Source organism: Penicillium brevicompactum (assembly GCF_028827555.1).
Source record: "Penicillium brevicompactum strain IBT 35665 chromosome Unknown utg000001l_segment0_segment0, whole genome shotgun sequence".
NCBI classification, from domain to species: Eukaryota; Fungi; Ascomycota; class Eurotiomycetes; order Eurotiales; family Aspergillaceae; genus Penicillium; species Penicillium brevicompactum.
Genome location: NW_026623203.1, coordinates 4,484,540 through 4,500,125, shown reverse-complemented (window position 1 = coordinate 4,500,125; position 15,586 = coordinate 4,484,540). Strand labels below are relative to the sequence as shown.

The 15,586-nt window shown below is 48.3% G+C and overlaps 7 protein-coding genes across 7 annotated transcripts; 2 read left to right on the top strand and 5 right to left on the bottom strand.

The window, feature by feature from the left end:
* Positions 1-2,405: 2,405 nt before the first annotated feature.
* N7506_001490 (fungal specific transcription factor domain-containing protein) lies at positions 2,406-4,996 on the bottom strand (the record flags this gene model as incomplete). The annotated part of the gene is made up of 2 exons (XM_056950786.1): positions 2,406-4,740; positions 4,785-4,996. Coding segments are annotated over 2 exons (2,547 nt in total), but the record flags the coding sequence as incomplete, so codon positions are not given.
* Positions 4,997-5,522: 526 nt separating this feature from the next.
* N7506_001489 (type II 3-dehydroquinate dehydratase) lies at positions 5,523-5,981 on the bottom strand (the record flags this gene model as incomplete). Its single annotated transcript, XM_056950785.1, has 1 exon — positions 5,523-5,981. One exon carries the CDS (start codon positions 5,979-5,981, stop codon positions 5,523-5,525), a length of 459 nt encoding a protein of 152 aa, XP_056816700.1.
* A 302-nt stretch (positions 5,982-6,283) lies between these two features.
* On the top strand, positions 6,284-7,033 carry N7506_001488 (uncharacterized protein; the record flags this gene model as incomplete). Its single annotated transcript, XM_056950784.1, has 3 exons — positions 6,284-6,325; positions 6,439-6,476; positions 6,547-7,033. The coding sequence occupies 3 exons, from the start codon at positions 6,284-6,286 to the stop codon at positions 7,031-7,033; spliced, it is 567 nt and encodes a 188-aa protein (XP_056816699.1).
* A 1,687-nt stretch (positions 7,034-8,720) lies between these two features.
* Positions 8,721-9,499, top strand: N7506_001487 (O-methyltransferase; the record flags this gene model as incomplete). Its single annotated transcript, XM_056950783.1, has 2 exons — positions 8,721-9,240; positions 9,291-9,499. 2 exons carry the CDS (start codon positions 8,721-8,723, stop codon positions 9,497-9,499), a joined length of 729 nt encoding a protein of 242 aa, XP_056816698.1.
* A 383-nt stretch (positions 9,500-9,882) lies between these two features.
* N7506_001486 (sulfotransferase family protein) lies at positions 9,883-10,840 on the bottom strand (the record flags this gene model as incomplete). Its single annotated transcript, XM_056950782.1, has 2 exons — positions 9,883-10,119; positions 10,175-10,840. The coding sequence occupies 2 exons, from the start codon at positions 10,838-10,840 to the stop codon at positions 9,883-9,885; spliced, it is 903 nt and encodes a 300-aa protein (XP_056816697.1).
* Positions 10,841-11,924: 1,084 nt separating this feature from the next.
* On the bottom strand, positions 11,925-12,953 carry N7506_001485 (alpha/beta hydrolase; the record flags this gene model as incomplete). Its single annotated transcript, XM_056950781.1, has 1 exon — positions 11,925-12,953. One exon carries the CDS (start codon positions 12,951-12,953, stop codon positions 11,925-11,927), a length of 1,029 nt encoding a protein of 342 aa, XP_056816696.1.
* Positions 12,954-13,892: 939 nt separating this feature from the next.
* N7506_001484 (glycoside hydrolase family 5 protein) lies at positions 13,893-15,125 on the bottom strand (the record flags this gene model as incomplete). Its single annotated transcript, XM_056950780.1, has 1 exon — positions 13,893-15,125. One exon carries the CDS (start codon positions 15,123-15,125, stop codon positions 13,893-13,895), a length of 1,233 nt encoding a protein of 410 aa, XP_056816695.1.
* Positions 15,126-15,586: the final 461 nt, after the last annotated feature.

Sequence of the window (15,586 nt, the reverse complement as noted above, 5' to 3'; positions counted from 1 at the left end):
CGAGAGTGAAGTGAGAGTGAAGTGAGAGTGAAGTGAGAGTGAAGCGAGAGTGAAGTGAGAGTGAAGTGAGAAGAGAGAATGAAGTGACAAGAGAGAGTGCTACAGATCGCTATGCTATCCATGGGGTATGTTTGGATTGTAGTGAAGTAACAGACAACTTTGAAGGCCCACGATGAATAAAATACTGCTGAACTCTGGGGAATGCCAGAGATGAACACCGACAGAAACCTTGGAGAAGCCTAAGCCGTGGAAATTTATTGTCGTAGAGTACAGTCGTTCATGAAATCAAACAGGATCTGGAGGAGAGGTGGTTTTCAACAAAAAAGAATGCAAAAACAAAAACATACAACAGTGAGGATTCGCTGGTGGTCACCCACCCAACTACTAACTCACCGGCGTGTGGCTTAAGTACGGCTGAGCGGACGGGAAGCCCTGTTCTCCACACCCTGTGGTCGTATGTGCTTAAATCAGCTGTTGGCTAATTTATAATCTCCAATCCCTAATTCTCTATTCACAGCTTAGCCAAGACTTCCTGTACTCGATAACTGCGGAGTACTCCGTACCCGCTGAGAAGGACAGCCAACAGGACAGCCAAAAAGACAGCCAAAAAGACAGCCAAAAAGACAGCCAAAAAGACAGCCAAAAAGACAGCCAAAAAGACAGCCAAAAAGACAGCCAAAAAGATAGTTAAAAAGAGGTCCCGAAGATATTGATAGCTCTTATCTATTATCTATCGAAATAGAAGATTAAGTTAATATATAATTACTCCTGTTTACAACCAGCTATGATCGTCTTTTTGGCCGCGCTGACGCGCGGCACTCAGGCTTGTAGGATTAATTGATTGGTATAACCACGAAAGAGGGGTATAATACCCGTCTCGTCGCAGACTGACAGCGGCGCTGTCAGTCTATTGTATCGTGGAGTTCGAGACGGAGGGATTGCCAGCCAGCGTTGTCGATCGCTTGGATGCTGGTTGATTTCGAGCAGGCAGAGTGGATGTAGATATGGCCAGATTTGGCCCGGGTCCAATGACCCCAAATTGTTACCATTGTAAGATTGATGCAAATGCACGAACTGCCTCGTCAAAGACTCGACATGTCACCTCTTCCCCATTAGCTCGACAAGATAGCGAGCGTAGATTGCGCAGCATATGCGCAACGTTGTTCTTGTTTTGGGTATTGACTTCAAGCTGCCCACCCTCTCCTTTCACCCCAAGGGCGAAAATGGGGAACATCACACCCCGTACGCAGGGAATTGGAGAGACGAGCGCCCCCAAGTTGTGGGGTACAACAGGTTTTGGATTGGAGAGCCAGTTGAAATGTACTTTGATCCTGGACTGGCCTTGGGTTTTATCTCACTCTCTGGTGGATGGGCCGGTTGTGGTGTTATATGTTCCATGGCTATGGCACTGTCAGCAATCAATTCTGCCAAGACCATGTTGATGTGCCAGCTGCGCGACTCTCCCCTTTGAAGATTTATAAGTCCTCGGCAATGCGCTCTGTCAGTTCGTGTTCACGACCGAGAGTCAGAAAAAAAAGAAGACTTGAAGGGAGAGGAACGCTCGAAGGGAAAAGAAGAACGCTCAAAAGGGGGAGAAGATGACTCGAAGTGAGAACAGGCAGATTCGAAGTGAGAAGAACGAGTGCCCTTGATCGCTGGTAGCATCCTGACTCAGAATTGCCGCTGGGAGCAACGAGAACTTGAGTGTTCTTGTGTGTGGACTCTGAGAACAGGCTGATCTGCGGAGAAGCACGAATCGCTTCAAAACAGCAGATTCTGGCTGTGAAGCAAAAAAGACCGACCGGGGAAAAAAGGGAGGAGAGAGAGAGAGAGAGAGAGAGCTACCTAAACAAAGGGAGTCATCTGACCTCCCAACAGACTCTTGTTACTTCAAGTTCCACGGGTGCTTGATCCATTTCACTGAGGGCAGCAATGAGCGAAATGGAAAGGGCAGACGAGCGTTAACGCCGTACAGCTCAATGTTTCAAGCAATGACTCTACTGTTCCAATGGCTGATTTCTCTCGTAGACTGGCCTGTGATCACCGCTCCAGAATTCGATCGAGACATTGCGTCAATCTTATTGTAGCAACAAAACACAGACAAAAGCGAGAAGAGTGGCAGAGTAAAGTCACAGTATGAGAAAAACATAGAATTAACAACAGCCATTCATGAATATCAAAGCAAGCTTCGCAGAGCCAAAAGCAAGGTCACACTCTTTTATGATAGTGTATGGTGCTGAACCTTGGAAGCGGTTACTACTTGTGGCGAAGATTCATGGTGTCCTGCTTAAGGCTTGGGTGATTCTGGGGAAACGTGGAGACTTCCCCGAGATTTGAATATTGATGGTATGGAAGCCACTCGGATGTTAATTAAAATATGTGTATGAACAAATGTATATCATCATTCAATTCGTGTCGTTTGGAGAAACTGTCTCGCTTTCGGGTTTACCCCATTGCTGTTCCAAGATGCGACCATACGCGGCCAAGGCTTTCCCTATCATGCGCACAACATTCCAAACGGCAACTCCGCTCAAGAGCCGTGCCCAGATTTGAACAACTCGAATACACAAATCAGGTAGAGTTGCCGTCAATTCCCGTTGACTGTCAAAATGAAATCCGGAATCTGCCTCTGCGACCATGTCGACTACATAAGCAAGGAGTCTGGATTCATCCTCGCCAAGAGGAACGCCGGGGGAGCGATGCTGTATCGCAATCAACCACTTGCTGAGCACGAAAGCACACTCAAGCGCACAGAGTGAATGTTGAAGAGACCAAGCAAACGCCTGATTACGGGCCACGATGTTGACACCGATTTTGACAGGGATACTCAAGGCATGCGCAGAGTACAGAACTGCACGAGTGAGCTTGTGAGTTGGTTCCAATTCCGGGCTTCGGTGAATAGAAGCCGCGATATCCTCTGCATCGTGGGTATTGAGAGCTCGCCAGGGGCCCACGTCAACGGTCAATCGTATGTAAGCCATGCGGAGCAATGCAGTCGAGTTGAATGATATTGGTCCGTGTGGACTTCCAGGGCCAAATGATGACTCTGGGTCCATGTACCATCTGTGTTGCCAGTTTTTGAGTGCTTGTTCCACCTCAGCCACATCTTTCGGGGCAGGTCCTTGATCAAAAGGGGCCTTGCGCTTAGCCATTTCCCTCAGAAAATATATGTGCTGAATCAATGCAAGGATGAGGATGTACGCGCCCAATGAAGAACATGCCTTTGGCCTCATGGTAGTTCCTTCGCCTTCCCTTGCAAATAGAAGGGAGAAGCATGACTGGAAAGTAACCTGGGGCTCTGCTTGTTTGCGAGTTTCTTGCCAGTCTTTCTCAGTTCGCGCTGCCCAACTGATTTCCAACGATGGCAGGGTGATGTAGAGCTCGGAATTCAAGATCGGGGGCGGGGTGTCGTAGACTATCGTATGAAAAATAAAGAAGCAGAAGATTATACCCACAGTCCTATTATGACCCTCCGCACGGATCCATTCGGCCCAATTTGCATGCTCAGAATGATGTTTGCGCGCCTCAAGGAGTTTTTCCTCTCGCATATGCTCGGCCAAGATATTCTGGAGGCCGATAGCCTCGTTATAAATCGCCTTTGAATTGCCCCACGTTGCCATTGCCATGAGCACAAGCAGTGTCTGGGATATGCTGAGAGGATCAAATCGGTCCGCTTCATCTTGATCCGAAGGCAGAACTGACGGGTTCGGAACATTTGAGGGCAATGATCCCACCCATGGTCTATTCTGGGGACCCAGTGGAGCCCCGGTAAGCGTGGATGCGTCTTCCGCTGGAAACCTTTTGTCCCGGAGTTGGGCTTTGCGGTTGCGCAGGCGCTCCAGTGCTATCGCGTACGACGTCCGGAAGAACATGACCGCATTGGCGTTGTCAAAGGCTGACTGTGCTCCGATGGTAGCCATGGCCAGAATCAACTCAACTGGGCATTTTGTGGGCTCAAATGTCGGCACGTGGAGAAAGGGTAGATGACGATGGAATCCCGAAAAATATGTTGCGATGTAACGAGTCATAGTGTGGCGAGACGGGAGCGAGAATTCAGGAGGAATGATGGAGACCATAGTCTGTATCTCGCCTAGTAAATGCTCCCAGTCTTGCTGTGTGACTCTCCAGGGCTCATGCTTAGACTTGGAAGAGGGTGACTCGAAAGAGGGAAATGTCGATGAGAACTCATCGAATAAACGTGGTGTAGACGTGTCATCCGTGTCGATGTTAAGAGGAGCTATATGTGGTGGCTGCTGATGGCCATGCCACTGCTGCTCATTTATCTCGCTGAATAGAGGATGAGGCGATAGAGCCAGAGCTGGTTGGTCAACGAAGAAGCCGCCATTGCTCCCATACGGCATATTCATGCTATCAATGAATAGAGCAAAGTCGCCAAAGTTGCTGCTCGGTTGGGTCCATGAGATGTGAGGTACGTCGTTTATCCCTTCGGCCGATGACACCCCCGTGTGAGATGCGGATGGTGCTGGGTTAATTGACGCAGCTGGATCTGGGCAAAGGGTCAAATCAGCGCCAGATGTTGATGTTTCTAAATATGAATGAGCTGGGTCATATAAAGCAGTATTTTGACTTTGCGCATCAACAGGAGACAAGTTGCCTGGAGAATTGGGAATGCGCTCAGCATGCTGTGGGGCTTCCTCGTGGTTGTGACAAGCTGGATCTGAGACAATATGGGTTACTGAAGGCCCATGTAAGATACGGATATGGCGTGCTAGGAGATCACTGTATCAGTAAGGCATAAAAGTCAGCCCCATCTGGTAATCTACGCGCGAGGGCCTTGGAGAACCGATACCTTCGGGTAAAGGTTTGGGGGCAATTCGAGCACCCAAATGGTTTCTCTTTGGTATCTGACATATGGTAAGCGCAGTTCTTTTGAGTGCGTGGAATTCATACGCAGTCGCTCATGTCGTTGTAAATGCTCATTTCGTAGAAATTCTTTGGCGCAGAATTGGCAACGGAAGGCGCGTTTGGGCTTTTTTGCTGCAAGTGGCGGCTGGTCAGAACTTTCATGACGCCCTGCCACACCTTCACCTGGCCTTGGCTTTTGCCTTTTCCTCGGTGGCATTTTCGAGACAACCCCTATGGAGAAGGGAATGACCAGACGCAAATCCGCGGAGGTGACTCAGCATGACACAATCTTGGGAAACTCCTAAAATCGAGCTTCTGATTGGCTGGGAGTGCCATCGAGGATGCACAGAGTTTGCTATGTTTGCCTGTTGGTCTTGGCATTTTGGGGTAATTTTGACATCTTTCGGCTTTGACAAACAACGGCCTTGCAATATGCAGGAAATACACTGGCATTACTATGGGTGATCTAATACCTTTATACACTATGCTGAGCACAGCGAGTTTCACTGCAAGAATTGCCGCTGGAATCAACATCTCTGCTGGCTCGGAAAATAATTTCAGGTTGATCGTACATCGATGGCCTCAAATTCATATCTCATTCTTTGAAAGAATAACTTCGGCGACCTGAGAGCGCATCATACGCTTTGAGAAGCAAGTCAAATGATTTGCTTTCCGGCAAGAGTCCACGCCCACCAGTCCAGCGCAGCGAAGTAACCGTAAATCCCCATTCCGCATATCACTGCGCTGGCCTTATCCTTCAAGTAGCTGTGATGGCGAAATGTCTCTCGCTTATGAGGGTTCGAGATATGAATTTCGACAAATGGTATATCGACACCAAGAAGGGCATCGCGGATTGCGACCGATGTATGCGTGTACGCGGCCGGGTTGATGATGATGCTGGCTACCCCATCTTCCCCAGCCTTGTGGATTCGGCTCACAATATCACCTTCCGAGTTCGACTGGAAGCAGGTAATGTTTATGTTGTTTTGCGATGCCCGCGCGGTGATTGCCGAGTCCAGCTGCTGGAGGGTTGTCGAACCATAAATGTGAGGCTCCCGGGTGCCCAAAAGGTTCAGATTTGGGCCGTTGATCAAGAGGATTTTGTGGGAAGACATTGTTCGTACTGGGGATATGGTGCTTTTCTTGACTTAAAGTATCGTAAGAGTAAATGAAATCAAATGAACCTGCAAACTTGGAAAGTTCCCAGGCTCTCGTAATGTTTATATACGTTCTGTGTATTTCCATAGAAATGTATCGCTAGACGCTAGGTTTTCAGAGTTTAGGCACGGATAAGATGTCCCTCACCATTGGAAACTCCCAGTTCACGAGTATAGATCTTGATTTTGCTATTCCGATTTCAGAGTGGAGCCGGCAAAGAAGCCCGATGAAAGAGGGGACCCCAGCTCTCGTCGGCTGAATGGAACCCGAACCGACGTCGCCAAAGACCTTCACCGGTAAGGTGAGTTTTCATTCTATAAAGCACGGTTACGGATGATTATTTTCTCGTCCATAGCAACAACCTTGGAAGTCTTCGGTATTTTTCAGATTTCGAAGCATAGCTAATCCCAACAGGGAAGCTTGCTGCTTTTCCTCAAGACCTCCGAAGGGCTGTCAGTTCGTTTTGGGATCAGGGAAGTATCTCTGCTCAAGATAAACTACTGTGGCGTGCTACATTCACAGTCTTGCACAGCAGCGCTGCGTCAATTGGCTTGGCCAAAAATTCCCAACCGTGCCTGGACATCCCCGAAGGTCTTTTCTGTACCCCCCTAAGATGACACTTGAACGCTTTCCATCAGGAGATATCCTATCCCCATCCGATATCTCCCAACTTGGTCGACATGGATATGTGGTCGGCAAGAAAATTGCCAATTCTTGGGCACCGTTTATTCATGACTTTGTATTTCGAGGATTAGACCTACCTTGGGGCCAAGTTCGACTGGAATTGGATGACATGGGAGAGTTCATGAAGCTGGTCCACCACCCAGAATTCTTTGGTAAACGAGATCCTCAATCCAGAAACTTTGGAAAATTCCTCACTGACTCAAAGTGTGAAGGCGCGGCTATCACAATGCCAAACAACGTGGCAATCTTACCCTACCTCGATGAGATGACGGACGAATGCCGAGACATTGGCGCTTGCAACACTGTTTACTTCCGACAAGACTAAGGGCGTCAGATTCCATGCGGTGCAAATACAGACACGGTTGGTATTCGTGACGCTTTCTATCGGAACATCAAACCCACAGAGCGAACATTCCATGACCGCCCTGCTCTTGTTATCGGTGGTGGTGGAGCGGCACGCAGAGCCGTTTACGCCCTTCGCAAATGGATGAACGTCACCACCATCTATCTCGTCAACCGCGACAAGTCTGAGGTGAATACACTTCTTGAGGATTTTTCGAACCGAGGCTATGGTCATGATCTGTTGCACGTTGAGACGGTTTCCCAAGCTTTGGACCTTCATGCGCCTGGTGCGATCATCTCATGTATACCAGATTTTGAACCACAAACGACAGAGGAAATCGCCGTGAGGAGAATAATCGAGAGTTTTCTGAGCATGGAGGCTAAAGGCTTTGTTTTGGAGATGTGTTACAACCCGACTCCATTTACCAAGCTAGCAAGCATAGTGAAGCAAAAAGGATGGAGCCTTATTTTAGGCACCGAAGCTTTGATTTGGCAAGGCTTGGAACAGGACAGGCTGTGGACTGGCAGGAGCATAGGCGAACATTTAGTTCAACAGGTCCAGGCTGGAATTTCCCGAGAGGTTGCACAGAGACAAGCAAAAACCGATAGAAATGAATCGACTTGACTAAGGGGATAGTCAAACTCCACTAGAATTTTTTGAGTCCTCTCATATCAAAAAGGACAGCGAGATTCATCATTGAAGTTATCTTAACGTATTCAAACAGAGCCATTGTATCTTCAGCTCATGCTCCGTAGCTCAACTCAATGAAGGAATTTGATAAAATAAATCATTGCTCAACCGTGGGTGCAGCCCATGGACACTCTGAAACCGGTAAGAGCAGCTGCAAGTTTTGTTTTCATTGAGAGATCGAGTACTATCGTAATCTCATATGTCTCCCCTAGAGGAAAGAGAACATCTTGGTATTAAAATTAAGATATCATGGGTACCCTCGGGGAGGGAATGAAGATCGGGCATCTTGTCACTGTCTTGAGAACTTGAGGTCTGATTCAACTTCAAAACATAAGTATTACTGCTTCATACAGACAAAATCAGTTGCTATATATTTTGTATGATCGGGTTCATCGATCGGTAAAAACAACGCCCGTGCCAAGACCTTCTGCTGTTTGCTACACGGCAGACTCTTTTTCCGATGAGGTACAGAGTATCGTATAGATATGCACGTGAATGTAGTGACTTCTAGTATTTACGTTGGAATACCCATAGATTCTCCACAAGCAGTAGCAAAAGTGGAAACAAACGTGAAGCATGCGACGACGTGGCCGGCAAATCTGAATGCTTAACAATTAGAATGCCTTTGAATGCCGTCGGTGATCAGTTCTCTCATTCAACCTTGAAAAGTGCAACTACTGCGATGGGGACTAGATCAAAACTCACCGTAGCTACCTGAGCATAACATTTATTATGACTATGGTCATTTATTTGAGGGGATATTTCACATTTGTATTCATCACGAAATGCTAATTCACAGTGCGCGGTATTCTCGTGGGGTATAGTTCCCCAAAATGCCAAGACTTGGTTACCCCACAACACATCGAGATGTCCAACATAAATCCATTTTCGCGCTGTGTCATCCACCAATCGCCCTCTTCTCTCAATCTTTAATAACACGGCCTCACACAAAACAATTGAAATTGTTTGATCAAACAAGATGACAAGCCCTTTACTTCCCGACACCCCGCCGCACATCCTGCAACTCTTGACTGAGCTTCACAAAAAGTCATTAGACCAGGAAGCTGTCATCTCGAAGAAAGGAAAGGTCTTCTCGGCAGATGTCCTTGGAGATCTTGAAGACAAGCAGCCAAGCAATGATCCCAAGGCGGCATTTAAGAAGCTCATGCTGGACAAGTCCATTGCTCTGGATGAAGATAAATGTCAATTCACATACCAGTTGATCAATGCTATGGGGGCCACCAACATTGTGGAAGCAGGAACTAGCTTTGGAGTGAGCACAGTCTACCTCGCGCTCGCCATTGCGAAGACGAAAGCCGCTACCGGGAAGTCCGGTACTGTCATCGCCACCGAGAACGAGCCCGAAAAGGCGGCTGTTGCGCGCCAGTATTGGGCACAATGTGGCCCTGAAGTGGAGCAGCAGATTGATTTGAGAGAGGGTGATCTTCTTGAGACTCTCAAGAGTGGATTACCAGATGTTGATCTTTTGCTTCTCGATAGTAAGTTCGGATCTGGTTTCGGCTGGTGCTCTTTTGCTAATTCCATACAGTCTGGTCGGCACTTGCACTTCCAACCCTCAAAACTGTTCTCCCGCGCATGAAGGCAGGCGCAGTGGTCTTGACCGATAACACCATCTCGGGTGCACAGGGATATGCGGATTTGCTGGCGTACCTTCGGGATCCCGCTAATGGTTTCCAAAACATGACTTTGCCATATACCAATGGCTTTGAGATGAGTGTATACACGCCCAAATCTTAAGAATATAACCTCGTTATTTTAATCCTCTCTAAGGGATAACCTTGGAATGACATGACGTTGAAATATTCAATCAAATATTGAAGAGGTAAGGGTAGTGATTGAAAATTGGAAGATTGTGATATCAGCAATTAAAGATGTCAATAGCGATAGCATTCTCTGGAGCCTCATGATTTGAATGTGCTGCTTATTGGGCTGGCCCAAGGTGTGTGGACTGTAGACCCGAGATCCGGGCCCACTTGGCTTATTGCGGAAGTCTGACAGACATCCTTTCTCGAACCCAACACCAGATGAAGTCACTTTTCTGGGGAGGGGCGGTGTAGAAAGTGTGTCCAAGAATAAATCTTTCAACTGTTTTGTTTGGGGTGTTGTTCGCCACTTTGGTTCTAAGCCACTTGAGTGAATCGCTTTAAGTGATCACTGAGACTTGTGGCTTCCGGGATCCGTCCATGCCACCAGATTACAACGGCAGTGGTGATCCCGCCTAGAGTCACGGTGACGAGAGCCAAGTTGCGAACACATCTGCGCATCCGCTTTTGAATAATTTCATCAGCGCGCTTGGCGTAATTTCCGGGATTATTAGTTCTGGGGAAGGGTTCGTCCGGAACAGGCCTGCCGAGGAACTATCTGTCATCAGCCATGGGTTTGACGTAAATGCTAATTGTTCGAAAGAAATACCTCGCAAATTGGCTCCCAGCCATCTTCAACGGACCACTCAAGCAGGTTGTCCTTGGGCACCATACCCCGAACCATGTTGCAGTGATCGCGATAGACCCACTTGGCGTTTCGACGAATGCTATCTGTGGTGGTGACGCCATGAAACACGCCCGGGTATCCGTATCTCAAGTAAAGGCTGCACAGCCAATGGAGTTCCGGGGAAAACCACTGCATTCCCCATATGAGCCAGGATTGATCGATCGCCACGATCGTTTTTTCCAGGCTACGGTACCAGGCGTTCATATCGAGGCGCTGGTTGAGGATCACTTTGGCTTCCGGGTAGGCGGCGAGCAGCTCGGGGGCAAATAAAATGCACAAGGAATCCACCACAGCCTGACTGTCCCCGATGAGGGTGTCGAACTCTGCCCGGGTGATCTGCACGTCACCATCGTGGGCGCCGTGGTATTTTCGCCGCACTAGCTCATGGCAAAGTTGCAACTTGCTGCCATCAGACTCGAAAACTAAGTCCCAGCCATGATATGCTGACAGGCCCAACGTTCGTAAGGCGACGGTCAGTGACTCGGTTCCGGTGCGTGGTAGACCTAAGCAAAGCACTTCGACGGGCTTAGTTCGTTGGTGTGGGGCGGGTTCGGGGAACCCGTAGAATAAGCGTTGGAGGGCGTACATTGGGGAGTAAAAACCGAAAGAAAGCGAGATTGATAAAGAGTTCAAACGGACAGGAGAGCTCTCAAAGAATGGTATAAACAATAAATAGCCACAAACGGGTCACATGACTCGTTCTGTTAGGGGAGGAGCCATGCTGGCCCCGGGGGCGACGCTGGGCGCCTGAAGTCATTTTCTCCGGGGATTATCCCGGGATATCATAAGTGGTTCGAATGTCTATTGGTCCTCGGTTCTTTACAAGGATCCTAATATATTACTTTCTTTTCTTTTTCAAAGGAGAAAAACGCAACGCGTGCATCAGCTATTGGTCGACCTAAAGACTCGCCAGCGCGGCTCTGCACAGCATCGTTGCAGGCATTGTCAAAGTCAAAGCGCACTGACGCGGGTGTTTTCGCGATGAGTAAAACCCAATCTCTATCCACTTTGCCAAACGCGAGCATCAAATCAAGGGAAAATGCACATTCTGCATTCAAGGTCAAAATGAAGCTTTGCAAAACGCGTCCGCACAAACGCCAAGACTTGGGTCTCGACTTCCCCTCCGCAAAAATTTGCCCCAAAAATTCTCGACCTACCAATAAAGCCGGGAGCTATCTCACGGGAACATCTCTCTGTGTTTCTCCAGCGAAGGTATTCATTCCTCTCGTGGTGTACTCCTTACTGAAAATATCCTTACTGTGGGGGCGAGTCAAGATGCAAATACCCAGGTGACAGCCGGCAAAGGATCCATATCTATTCCGTACCAGCCATTACAGTGATCTATCTTTCCTCAACCAACTTCTATTATCTATTAAAACTTATCACTCTACGGGACAAAGGTGTTCTCGTGGATGTAAAAGGTTCACGAAACATCCAGGCTCATGACTGAAGACTTTCTACGCATTATACTGGGTCAAATCGCTGTGAGAAAAATCAAGTGGCTCGCGCATCAGTTGATTAGTCAAGAGACATTTGGGTCAAGAAGTTCGAAATTCCAAAAACATTATATTGGTGACATTTATTCAAGAAGATTCGACGAGCTCACCAGTTGGTTAGCTTGCATTCCAGTGGGGCACAATCACTCAGCCTCCCAGTCTATACCGCAACGCCCTTAGGAAATTGGAGAACATGTCACATTTGCCCCACTCAGCTTGGAAACTTGCAGGACTGCGTTCACAAATATTTCAGGTGCTTGATAGGGAATATTCTCGCCGACATTCGGAAGTCGATAATGACACCGCGGTCCCTTGAAGAACTTTGCAGAAGCAGTGGCGTTCGCTGGTGCCAGAACAACACTATCTTCCGGATCAAGTGTGACTGAGGGAACTGTAATGGGTGGCTGGCTGTCTAACTTATTCGCAAGCTCGGCAAAAGCAGGGTCTCCCGGAGCATAGAGAAGACGATTTCGGTAAAAGTTAACTGTGATGTCGACAAAGTCGGGGTTCAATAGCGCCCTGGTGGTGAGGTCGAGATAATCCTCGGTGAAATTCCATCCGACTGAATTTTTCTCCCAGAGAGTTCGCGTCCAATCCTTAGGTCGTTCAGCTAAGCCCGCAGCGCCTCGCGGCGTAAGGAAAGCATAATAATACCAGCGAGTCGCTTCGGCATTTGGGTCTGTTGGGATCCAGGCGGTGCTTCGGTTCTGAATGAGGTAGCTGTTGGCAGCGACCATGCGAGTGCACCTCTCTGGCCACAAGGCCGCCGCAACATTCACAACAACGCTGCCCCAGTCATAACCAGCGCAAATAGCTTGGTCAATTTTAAGGGCATCCATCAACGCGATAAGATCATATCCCAATGCTGCTTGCTCCGCACTTCGAGGGGTGTCCTGATGTAGGAATCTGGTCCCGCCGTAGCCACGCAGGGATGGAATGATGACTCGGTAGCCTTGGCTCACTAAGGCTGGGGCCACAGAAGCAAACGCATCTATCGAGTATGGAAAGCCGTGGACTAGAATCACTGGCTCGCCATCAACTGGTCCGTCTTCAAAATACTCGACACTGAGCAAGCTGGGGGTAGCGGTGGTGGCTTTTTTCAAGGGTGCCAGTTGCCGATTGTCGCTTGAGGTTGGCGAGAATCCAAGGACTGTTACAGAAATTAAAAGAAACGTAATTGCACGGACAAGACGTTTGAAGTGCATGGCGAGACTGTAGATGAATGATATAATCAAGTTTGCTGGACTTTTGAGCTTGGAGTTTCCGACTTCCAACGAGCATCGTATGGAAATGAGAATTCGGTGTGATATATAGTTTTTGAAAAATTCCAAGATTCTCTCAAGGTCCGGGTTTCTTGTGGCTGTGTGAATATGCCTATTCATGCATTCTGTGAGCAAATTACCTGGTTGAGACAAGGCTTCGCAAGGTTTATTGCTGCAATTAGTTAAAAAGGTAATCTATGAAGGTATTTTGCTGCCTGGGTAGCCTAAGAATACCATAGTGCTCCCAGCACGGGGGCCCATTCGTCGAAAATTGCTCTCAATCGTATGCTACCTCACATTTGGGGCGCAATCTTAACGCAATAGGGTAGCTGGGGATATCTGCGGGGTGTCCGCTAGTCCGCAGTAGTACAGCCGCAAACCAAGATGGAACACAAGCATTGGTAATCATCGGACTGGGTACTACATACGGAGTACAGAGTACAGAGTACATATAATCAAAAAAGAGAACTACATATATCGGAAGCCGGCGCACACCCCTTTATCAACAGCCATCGCTCATACCTCTTGGATAGCCTCATAGAAATTTCCAGTACATACGACCACAGGGTGTGGAGAACAGGGCTTCCCGTCCGCTCAGCCGTACTTAAGCCACACGCCGGTGAGTTAGTAGTTGGGTGGGTGACCACCAGCGAATCCTCACTGTTGTATGTTTTTGGTTTCATTTTATTTTTTAAATTCATTGCATGTCAACTCAGCAATAAAAGCCGAGGGTGGTTGAAGTTGAAAGAAGTTGGCATTCTTGGAGCTATATACTGCGCCTGCCATGCAGAGAATTCTCATTAACACACCGAGAGAGCTGTTGATAGAAGAGATGTTCAAGACAGTAGCTTCGATCATGCTGATACCAAGCTACTCGTTCAACTAGCACGTCACAGCATTCGCAGACGAGCTCGTATAACCCAAACGGACGAAAGTATCATAGTTCCAGTAATCAGCCTGAGTACCCTCTCCAGAAACCGTCGCATCGCCAAAGAACTTGGCAGTCCAGTACGAGCTACCTCGAGTGTACTTCTTCCACGCAGCGATGCCAGTCTGCAAATTCTTCTTCCGGCTTGAGAAAGTGTTATCAATCTCTGCTTGAATGGACCATTCTCCAATGAAAACAGGAAACTTTCCATCTCCCGCCGCGGCCACCGCGTCCTGGCAAATGAATTGAGTGAGATTTGCTGAGCTGGCACCACGGCCCGCAAAATAATAGTTATGGACATCGAACACCAGATTTTTGTCGGCAGCGAAGTTGGGTGACCAATAACTTTCACCTTTGAAGCTGCCCTGGAACATGATTGGAATTCGTGAATCGGCGGCTTCGACTTTTGCAATGACTTGATCGATGTATTTCTGGACATATTTTGCTCCGTCATCGGTAAGGCAGTATGGGGTACCAAAGACAGCAATGTCCGGTACATCCACGGGTTCGTTGATTGGAGCAATCGTGAAGGATCCGGGAAACTGGGAGTTTCTCACAAAGCTGATCACCGAATCAATGACTTGCAAAGAATAATCGAGGGCTGTCGCGTTGTTGAACCAGCCGTAGTGCCCTTCCGCTTCTCCAAATGCCATCCCGTTAACACCCCCAGGAAGAGAATGAACATCAATGATGATATGCATTCCATACTTGTTGATAGCGTACTTCGAGATGGCCTCGAGGAACGAGACTTGATTGCCACTGTAAAGCTGAGACCCAGGGACTTTGATCCAGGCAGCGTATGAAGTTGGGATACGAAGGGCATTGATGCCCGCCGCAGCGAAAGCATCAATGTCGGCAGGAGTGATCCACGTAGCATACCGTCGCTCCAGAACTGGGCCGCACTGGGTGCCTAGGTTGGCGCAGAGGCCCCATTCATCCGGAGCTCCACCGGAATAAGTCGCCCACCAGGTGGTATCAATGGTAGACTCCTGGACAAGCCAGCCTCCCAAATTGAGGCCGGTGGCATTGAACGACTTCCAATCGAGGTAGCTCGAAACGGCCGCTGCATGAGCAGTTGATGCAATGATCAGGGCGGAAAATAGTTTGAAGGTCAACATCTTTGTTGTCCAACAGAGGATCTGCTCGACCAGGTCACTCAGAATCGGTTGATGATCTGTAGATACCATTGAATGGGGCTGAATCAAGTTTTTTATACCACAATGGATCGCTCTTCGTCATAATCATAGCCCGAAATCGGGTTCTGCACCCCGCATTTGAATAGGTGTTTGCATTATCATCACTTTGATCGATTCTGAAGACGCTTGGCGACTTTATGCGGCCCTCATCTTGCACTAAATGTCAAATTTCTCCACGGGGATGGACTCCGCGGCGTGCTTGCTTGCATCCTCGGCATCGATCTCCACATCCCGACGCCTGCGCTGCAGCCGAGCTCGAACGATCAGAAGATATCTAAAGCGGCATTATTCTGGTAGCGCAAGTCTTCGGTTCTTCATCACCCCGAAAAAAGACTGACCTTGTGATCGGGCCAATGATGCTGAAGATGACAATGTATCAAAACATCTATATTGGGGTAGGTGGTTCTACATTTGGCAGAACCCCAGCTTGGCAGTCAAGATTCACGTTCTCC